The sequence below is a fragment of the Hibiscus syriacus genome, unplaced genomic scaffold, assembly GCF_006381635.1.
Source record: "Hibiscus syriacus cultivar Baekdansim isolate YM2019G1 unplaced genomic scaffold, ASM638163v2 tig00116959_pilon, whole genome shotgun sequence".
NCBI lineage: Eukaryota > Viridiplantae > Streptophyta > Magnoliopsida > Malvales > Malvaceae > Hibiscus > Hibiscus syriacus.
Genome location: NW_024063485.1, coordinates 2,840,385 through 2,849,852, shown reverse-complemented (window position 1 = coordinate 2,849,852; position 9,468 = coordinate 2,840,385). Strand labels below are relative to the sequence as shown.

Sequence of the window (9,468 nt, the reverse complement as noted above, 5' to 3'; positions counted from 1 at the left end):
CCTTCCACAATACGAGTTATTCTTTCGTTTGCTTTGACTCGTGGTTGGAAGTTACGACAAGTTGATATTAATATCGCTTTTTTAAATGGGATTCTTACTAAGGAAATGTACATGATTCAGCATCCAAGTTACGAGAAAGGTAATTGTAACATTGTTTGTAAACTTCACAAGGCCATTTATTGGCTTAAACAAGCTCATAGAGCTTGATTTGAGCGACTCTGCATGTATTTAGAGTATGAGGGTTTTGTTTTAGCAAAATCTGATTCATCTCTTTATGTTTACAAGTCATCTACTAGTGTTATATATTTGTTGGTGTATGTTGACGATATTATTCTCACTGGAAATAAACCTGATGAAGTACAACTTGTTATTAACAAGTTGAACAAACAGTTTTCATTGAAGGATCTTGGATCTTTGAGCTATTTTTGGGGGTTGAGGTTTGTTATGAGGCAGGTAATATTATGTTGAGTCAACGGAAATATATTGGTTATTTGTTACAGCGCAGTGGCTTTGCTGGTGCCAAGAGTCTTCTTACGCCCAAGGTGTCAAGTTGTAAGTTGTTAGTTAAGGATATATCTAGTTTTGAAGATGTTTCTTGCTACATAAGTATAGTTGGTGCATTGCAATATGTTGTCATTACTCGCCCTGATGTGGCATTTGCAGTCAATCGAGTGTGTCAGTTCATGCAGGCTCCACTTGATACTCATTTTCAAGCTGTGGAGTGAATTCTACGTTATCTTCAGGGCACTATTGATTTTGGTTTACGTTTCTCACCTTCCTCAAGATTGACGTTAACTGGTTTTGCTGATGCCAACGGGGGGTCGGATGTGGATAATCGGCGCTCTACTTTTGGTTATTGCATTTACTTTTCTGGGAACTTAGTTTCATGGAGTTCTCGAAAACAACAAGTTGTAGTCAGATCTACTGCTGAGGTTGAATATCCTAGTGTTGCATGTGCTGCGGCTGATATGGTATGGCTTCAGTCCTTACTACTGAATTGCATGTTGTTCTACATGGTACACCTGCATTATGGTGTGACAATTCGAGTGATGTTGTTGTATGTGTTTAACCCGGTCCTTCATTCTAAATTCAAACATGTGGAACTTGATTTGTTCTTTGTTAGAGAGATGGTTGCTGCTGGAAAATTGTATGTTCATGAGGTTCCAATAGTTGAGCAGGTTACTGATATTCTAACTAAACCATTGTCTGCTCCTTTATTCCTAAAGCATAGACAACGACTGTTGATTGTTCAACTCAAAGATAAGTTGTTGTTTCATGAGTTGAACAGTAAAAATATAGTTTAAAAAGTTGACGAATGATAAAGGCATTGACAAGTTGTTAATAGGGTGAATGTTGAAGAATAAAGGTTTTGATGTGTTTGTTATGAGTTGTCAAGTAGGGTGAATGTTAAAGAATGTTGTGCAATGCATTGCATGAATTTGTTTTATAGGGTTGCTCGCAAAGTTGGTAAAAGAGGTGGTTAGAGTCGTTTGTTCAGACTTGTATATAAGCACCCCTTGTATGACTTTAAATGCAACTTTTTCATTCTAATAAAAATGAATCTAAAATTTTCTTCTCTTCTTTTCTTTGTTATGAGTGTTTACATAATAGTTGTTTGGCTATCTTAACATATAGGGTGTATGCATTAAAGCTACAATAATAATATGGCGAGTCACGTGTGTTTTGACATAATAATTAACAAGTAAATGATAATTATTTAATTAAATAAAAACTGTTAATATTTTCCAAAAAATAATAATAATGCTGAATCGGCTACATTGCTTGTACCATCACTGTAACATCCATTTGAATAATGTTGGGATTTGTAGTGGAAAACGGGGAAGAAGAAAACTGAACAAAAAAGCTCAAAAGAAGAAATAAAAAAGGACAAATGCATAGTTCAGTAAAAGGAAAAAAACTGGAATTACAACCTATCTGGTCCAGATAGCACGAAAACGTTTCAATTCAACCACGAAAGTTCTGCTTCAGAGCCCTTAAGATTCAACATTTCTGGAAAACATTTTTGTTCACCTGTGCATTATTATACAGCGATAAACTCCATTTTCATTCAAGCAACTAAGCATCCGACAACACGAACGAGCTACGGAAATAATAATGTTCATTCACCTTGGCAAGAAGATGGCAGTTGGATTCCCAGGAGATGGAGGATTCTGCCTTAAGAGGGATGCAAGAGAACCGGCTTTAATGTTGGCATCAGGATCAGCGAATGACAGTACTTCTACCTCTTCAAGGCCGAGTTGTCTTTTGATCAAGTGCAAGTTCTCTCTTAGGACCTCGATCTCTCCAAAGGGAAGCTTCAAATCCAGGGCCTGGACACCGATTTTAATAGCCTCGTCCTTCTTAAACCTCAAGAATGGCATACATAGTTTCTGGGTTCTTCTAAAGTCCGCCGCCTGGCCAACGGTGCTCTCCTGTAACGCTTTCATTATTTCACCTTCTGATGCAAAAGTATTGGTGTGACTGTCGAATTTGCTTTAGAGCCCAAAATCTGCTTATTGAGCAGCTTTCTCATCAACACGATGGAATCCTGCAAATACTTATTGGCACTCTTGAGTTTTAGATCTGGAGAATCTGCCGTTGGCCAACCTGCTTTTACCACGAAGCTGTCTTTTTTCAGAAGCTCTCTCCAAACGAACTCAGAATAGTGAGGGCAGAATGGAGTGATAAGTCTGGTCTGCACATCCATAAAACGCCATACAAGGTCACGGTTCATGCCCCCATTGCCACAAGAGAACCTATACTCGTCCCTCGCGGTTTGGAGATCGTAAAAGCCGGTTTTGAGAGCCTCTCGAAACATGTAATCTTGATAATTCTTCTCAGTCATTTTGATGGCGATGTTTATCTCGTTTTCAAACACTCGATCAGCATAGGTAGATGGCGGCCCCGTACTCAATGATGATTCTGCAGCTAGAATCTCTTCCATCCATGCAATCTCTTTAGTAAGCCGTAAGATTGCAGTATTGGCTGTCTCGAATACAAAGTTTGCATCATCTACACCATCCCCTGCATCAGCTAGAGAGAATCTTGTTGCATCAGCAGAGAATTCCTCAATGGCCTGGCGCAATGTCCTGAAATTTCCAGTAGACTTGGACATCTTCTCCGAATTGAGCATAATATGTCCGTTGCACCTGAATCCACGAGGCCAGTGATCCTTGGACATGATTGCTGTGTGGTTGTAAATACAAAATGTCAAGTGGTTCTGGATAAGGTCTTTTCCGGACACTCTAAGATCGAATGGGTACCAGTATTCAAATTCCTGCTTCATCTTATTAAGAACAGAGGATGCTATATCTGAAGATTTGGGATAAGGACCACCACAGAAGAGAAATTCCCAGACGTCATCAGTCATATGGGCAGGTTTAACCAGAACAGCACTTTTTCCATACATGTCCCCATTTTGTAAGAGATGAGCACCTGTGTAATAAGCCATGTAAATGGTTGAGTCAGATAATGACTCGACAAGGAATTCCTCATCCCAGGGAATGCGAGTCCCGAGACCAAAGGATCGCGAGCAAGCCCATTGGTTCAGCCATCCTAAAGTATGTTCGAAGCCATGCCGTGTCTCATCAGAGTACAGATTCATGTTAGATAAGCACTCCTCGGACAATTTTTTCCATTCTGGTTCACCATATGTGATATACCACTGATCGGTTAGAGCCACAACACACTCATCGCCAGACCTTGACATGACCTTCTTCTCAGGCTCACTATAAATTATTGCTTGGCCCGTCTCAATCAGTTTGGTCCTTATCAGTGGCTTAGCTTCCTGCACTTTTCTTCCAGCATACTCTCCAACAGTCATGATTCCCTCGGTAAAACCTCTCAAGTATACCAGCCTCTTTGCCTCGGCAAGCTTGTCTTTCTCGTTCTGACTTTTAATTTTAAGATCCAGACAAACTTTTTCAGCAGCTCTGTCACCAAATTCAGGAATGTCAATAATGGGTACAATCTCAAAGGGCACCCACTCGTCTTTCACCCCAAACTTTGCCCGAAAAGCAGGTTTTGCTTTCAGATCATGTAAGGCCATATAATCATCAGGGGCATCACTAGGAACACTAGTGACAATTCCGGTACCCTTGTCTGTTAGAATAGTCAGCATCGGAAGAGCATATATGATCTCATTAAATGAGAGCGGAGACCTCACAGGAAGACCAATTAGATCATATCCAGTCAACTCAACCAAGCAAGTAGGCTTGTCGGGAACACAGGAGAGCTTCTGATAAGCAAGGTTGAGTGCTGCTCTCTCGGTCAGAATAAACACCTCGGTGTCATTGATTTCAAAGGCTCCATATTTCCCATCAGGCAACACCCAGCAGTTTGTTTGCCCATACATGGTCTCGGGCCTCAATGTCGCAGCAGCCAAAAACACTTTTTTCCCTTCCAAAACACCCATTTTGGCCGGAAAAGGTGGCACCACCTCCATCTTAATAATGGTATACTCTTGAGGTTGAACTCCTTCACCAGTTGCCCTATCGTGATCGGCACAAGGCTGGCCATCCAAGGGAGAATATATAGTATACCTCATATCTTTAACGATCTTACCCATCGATTTCAACTTCCTCATCTGCCACTTAACAAAGGAATCAAAAAACGGATTCATATCCGTAGTCACAAACGATCTTCTCCAATCACAACCTAGGCCAAATGCCTTAAGGTCTTCAACAGCCAATGGCGGAAAGAATTTAAGCCATTCATATGGGTTCTGAAACTTCGATATGTCACTATCCGAAAGTCCAAAACTCCTCATAATTTCCCACTGAAACATCTGTCCACTCGACTTAGACGCCGCTTTCGACTTTTTCCCTTTAAACTTATCAGGCACCACATTGGCACCTTTATTTGAGTCAGATTCTTCTTTCGAAATAGGTTCCTCTTCAACAACCTCGTGAGGAAAAACGGGTGGATCACCGAATATTTGGATTTCTCTAGCGAGTTTATCGGCAGAAGCCTTGATGGGCATACCAGTGCAGTGAAACGCGAATGGCAACAACACATTCGCGCCTCTTAATCTATGGTAAGCAGCAGCGAACTCGAGTTTCGAAAGAGAAAAGGCATGACCCAGATGTAAAAAACCATTCATATAGGGAAAAGGAAAGTTCCCGAAGAATTTTTCACCTGGTTGAGGTGGTTTCTCGCCGGGCTCTGCCTTGAAAACATCCTTCTCATCCCACCAAACTCTAACCTTTGACTCGATTTCAAGCAGTTTGTCTCTCCTTGCGAAGCTCTTGGCTCCCTCTGTCGCCATCACGTGAAACTGATGGAATCTATCGAAAACCCAAAACAAAATTCAATTCACAGAAAACGAAACAAGCAATAAAATAAAAAGGAAAATTTGAAAAAGGGAAGTACCTGAGGTTACTGATGAATACGGCGTTGAGCCTACGAGCAGGCTCTGTAGATCGAATAATCTTTGCTGGATAGCGGCGGAAAACAGAGAACTGGATGGAGATGATGGAGGATAAAGAGAAACAACGGAGACTGCGTTGAATCTCAACTTCAGTTACATACAAACAATGGCTCGTTCCCCATTTCGTTTGTATTTTACAGGTTTTTAGGGTTTAAAAGTGAAAAAGGGCCAGACCCATCATTTTTAACAGATCAAAACACTCATTGTGCAATGGCCCAATTTCTGCAAAAAGATAAATACTTCTTCCAACAGATAAATCAAAGCCCCGTTAGGTTCGGCAATTAGTTTGTCATCGTATAAATTCATCAAACAAAAAGATGGATTGGGTTTTCGTTTTTTGCTGCAGCGTCTGCTTCCACTGCCCACCAGGTAAGTTCCATTTTAGTTTTCCTTGTATCCTATTTCTTGTTTTACTGCTTCAATCTAGTGAGGAAATTACTTGTTCTTTAATGTAGGAGGCAATACACAGACAATTTCCTAACCTTGCCATCTCCCTAATATTAAACATTCAATTTAAGCCTTTAAGTTCTAAAGCTCCGAATCCATTTCATGGTTTAGTGGTAGAAGATAATATTGTTTTTCTTATAGATTTTAAGTTCGAACAAATATGAAAAATGACACTTTATTAATAAAAATTTAACAAATAATATTTTATAGTATTTAAATAATCAAGAAAAAAATACAAAGAAAGTATTTAAACTATATAGAATTTGAAATTTTCAAGACCATACGCCAGCATCCCTCGATCCATCTATACTAATTGTTGGAAGTACGAAGGAGAAAAGCCAGGGCGACATAACCTAATCTTAAGGAAACAATATAGGAATCTGGAGTTCAGTGAAAACAAGACAGGAAGACATAGGAAAACACTAAAGCGCAGAGATTCAGCACCCAACTTTTGCATTAGATGGTTTCATAGTTTTTTTCTGTATCATTGGAAAGGCAGTTTAAGTTCTTGTCTGTATCTTTCAGTTCTTGTTGTTTGGCGAATCCTGAACGAAACAAGGTCGACATAAATTATACCATAAATGTAATTGCGGACAATTGGCAAAGCTGGAAACTAATTGTATAAAATAAGTATTGGTTGCAGGTAGGATAGTTTTGTATTATTGTTTTCTGCTCATTTTTGTTGACTCATATTTACGTCAGTTTATATAAGAAAATTGACAGAGCCGGCCATTGGATTCTCATCACCATTGACAATTGGCAAAGCCGGCATGTTTTTTTATGGTGAATTTAGCTATTGAAATTGACAATCAAGAGCCTTAAATTGTCACTGAATGCAACAAAATTGAAGTATTACAACTGGTTTTTCTTTGATTTCAAAATTAGTAAGGTGGTTGGAGAAATTACATTGGAAGATGAGTTTGTTTGATAATGACTGCAGTTTGGCCTACAAAAATGTCCTTACTGCTTTTTTCTCTGCTTTTTATTCGATGGTTAGTGACACGAAGACAATGGAAGACTAAAGTCTTCGGCTTTGGACAAGTCAAATGCAAAACTCCAAATGGGAAGAAGACTGGTAGCAGTGCTATAAAGAAGAGTGATTTGCACTTCAAACTAGTGCATTTAAGGCTCTCAACAGCCACAACCACCAAGCTTAAAGAGATAAGCAATTGAAATGAGGATTTGTGAAGGAAAGAAGTCAATGTTCCATGTCTTTGTTCATCCCATCTCGAAATTTGCCATCATAATCTGCCTGGCATTGATTTTTCCACCACCAACCTTGTCCCTGAAATCTGCAGTCAATGTTTGGCCCAAACCAAGGTTGGTTTCATGGCCGAAACCACTTGCCAGATTCCTTTCTGCAAACTTCACCATGGATTCTCCTTACCATCAGCACCTGACGCCAGCCGTCAACCGCTACCTCAGCCTCGTCCGGACCGAGCACTACCATCCCCTTATCACCCCTTCTGTCAAAGTTTCGGCCTCGGCCGCTCCGTTGCAAACTCTTTCCATCAAGATAACCGATCTCGCTGCACCCCTCCAACACGGAGCCAACGAGACCTACTCCCTCTCCATTTCTGAAGCAGGTGGAACGGCCTATTTGACAGCCGAAACGGCATGGGGTGCAATACGGGGTTTAGAGACGTTTTCGCAGTTGGTATGGGGCGATCCTCCAGCTATACCCGTCAGGTTGTATATTTGGGATGCTCCCTTGTTTGCACACAGGGGAGTCATTTTGGATACTTCAAGGAATTATTATGGGGTGGAAGACATACTAAGGACTATTGAGGCAATGAGTGCTAACAAACTTAATGTATTCCATTGGCATATTACTGATTCCCATTCTTTTCCTCTAATGGTTCCTTCGGAGCCGGAGCTCGCCGCCAAGGGATCCTATGGTCCGGACATGATATATTCTCCCTCGGATGTTGCTAAGATTGTTCAGTTTGGCTTGGAACATGGGGTCAGGGTCCTACCAGAAATTGATTCACCAGGTAAGCTTTTTATTAAAGTAACTTTTCACCACTGAAAACAACTATGGCATCAACTAGATGATGAATTTCATTTTACCTCGGAATTGCAGGGCATACAGGATCATGGGCAGAAGCCTATCCGGAAATAGTTGCCTGTGCATACATGTTCTGGTTGCCGGGAAGTGATTGGGCTGACCGTCTTGCGGCCGAGCCAGGAACTGGTCATCTAAATCCCTTGAACCAGAAAACCTACAAAGTTATCGAGAACGTAATCCGCGATGTGTCCAATATGTTCCCCGAAACTTTCTACCATGGTGGTGCTGATGAGATAACTCCTGGATGCTGGAAAGCCGATCCTACCATTCAATCTTTCCTTTCAAATGGTGGAACACTAAGCCAGGTCCTAGAAAAATTTATCAACTCAACGTTGCCTTACATTATATCCCTCAATCGTACCGTGGTCTATTGGGAGGATGTTCTATTAGATGATATTGTGAAAGTAGACTCCTCATTTCTTCCAAAGGAGCACACCATTTTACAAACATGGAACAATGGCCCAAGCAACACCAAAAAGATAGTTGAAGCCGGATACCGGACAATTGTATCGTCTTCGGAGTTCTATTATTTAGACTGTGGCCACGGAGGTTTTCTAGGGAATGATAGTCGGTATGATTCACAAGCAACAGGAGACAAAGAAGGTGCTTCTTGGTGTGATCCATTTAAAGCATGGCAAACCATTTATAACTATGACATTACTCTTGGTTTGAGTGAAGATGAAGCTAAATTGGTACTCGGTGGAGAGGTGGCATTGTGGTCAGAACAAGCTGATCCTACGGTTTTGGATGGTAGGTTATGGCCGAGAACTTCGGCAATGGCGGAGACATTGTGGTCGGGGAACTGCGATGAGGCCGGGAGAAAGAGGTCCGGCGAGGCAACCGATAGGAAGCTAAATTGGTACTCGGTGGAGAGGTGGCATTGTGGTCAGAACAAGCTGATCCTACGGTTTTGGATGGTAGGTTATGGCCGAGAACTTCGGCAATGGCGGAGACATTGTGGTCGGGGAACTGCGATGAGGCCGGGAGAAAGAGGTCCGGCGAGGCAACCGATAGGTTGAACGAGTGGAGGTATAGGATGGTAAGTAGAGGGGTGAAAGGCTGAACCAATTCAACCACTGTGGTGCATTAGGAATCCGGGGATGTGTAACGCAGTCCAGTCAACTTGATTTTCATACAAGTGGAAAGAGAAAATGATTCTGTAGTTCACTGGATTTTTACATTTAGAACCCCTCTTTCAGTTTTCACCTTGTATTTGATGTTTCAAATTGTCTATGTTATGGCTTATGTTATCCACATCTTTTTCTCTTTAAAATGCTCTTGTAGTCTTCTGCGGGTAAATTACACATTTAGTACCTAATTACTTTTATTCTGTTTTGATACCAAATTTTATTTTTTTAAAATATTTTTAATGTTTAGTTTAAGTTTTATTTTGGTACCCATCGTTAAAAACTTAATGGTAATATTGATCTGTCACTATAAGGTATTATCATGTCATCATTGAAAAAACTCACGTTAGTAATTCTGTTAATTTTTTAACAGCGAAGTACTAAATTTAAATTTAAAC

At 40.7% G+C, this 9,468-nt stretch overlaps 1 protein-coding gene and 1 pseudogene across 1 annotated transcript; one reads left to right on the top strand and one right to left on the bottom strand.

Annotated features, from left to right (window-relative positions):
* Positions 1–1,865: 1,865 nt before the first annotated feature.
* Positions 1,866–5,546, bottom strand: LOC120189781 (annotated as a pseudogene).
* Positions 5,547–5,708: 162 nt separating this feature from the next.
* On the top strand, positions 5,709–9,212 carry LOC120189710 (beta-hexosaminidase 2-like). The gene is given in 5 exon segments (XM_039192923.1): positions 5,709–5,797; positions 6,873–7,869; positions 7,959–8,635; positions 8,803–8,997; positions 8,999–9,212. Coding segments are annotated over 4 exon segments (1,764 nt in total). The 5' UTR covers positions 5,709–5,797; positions 6,873–7,049; the 3' UTR covers positions 9,071–9,212.
* The last annotated feature ends 256 nt before the right edge of the window (positions 9,213–9,468 follow it).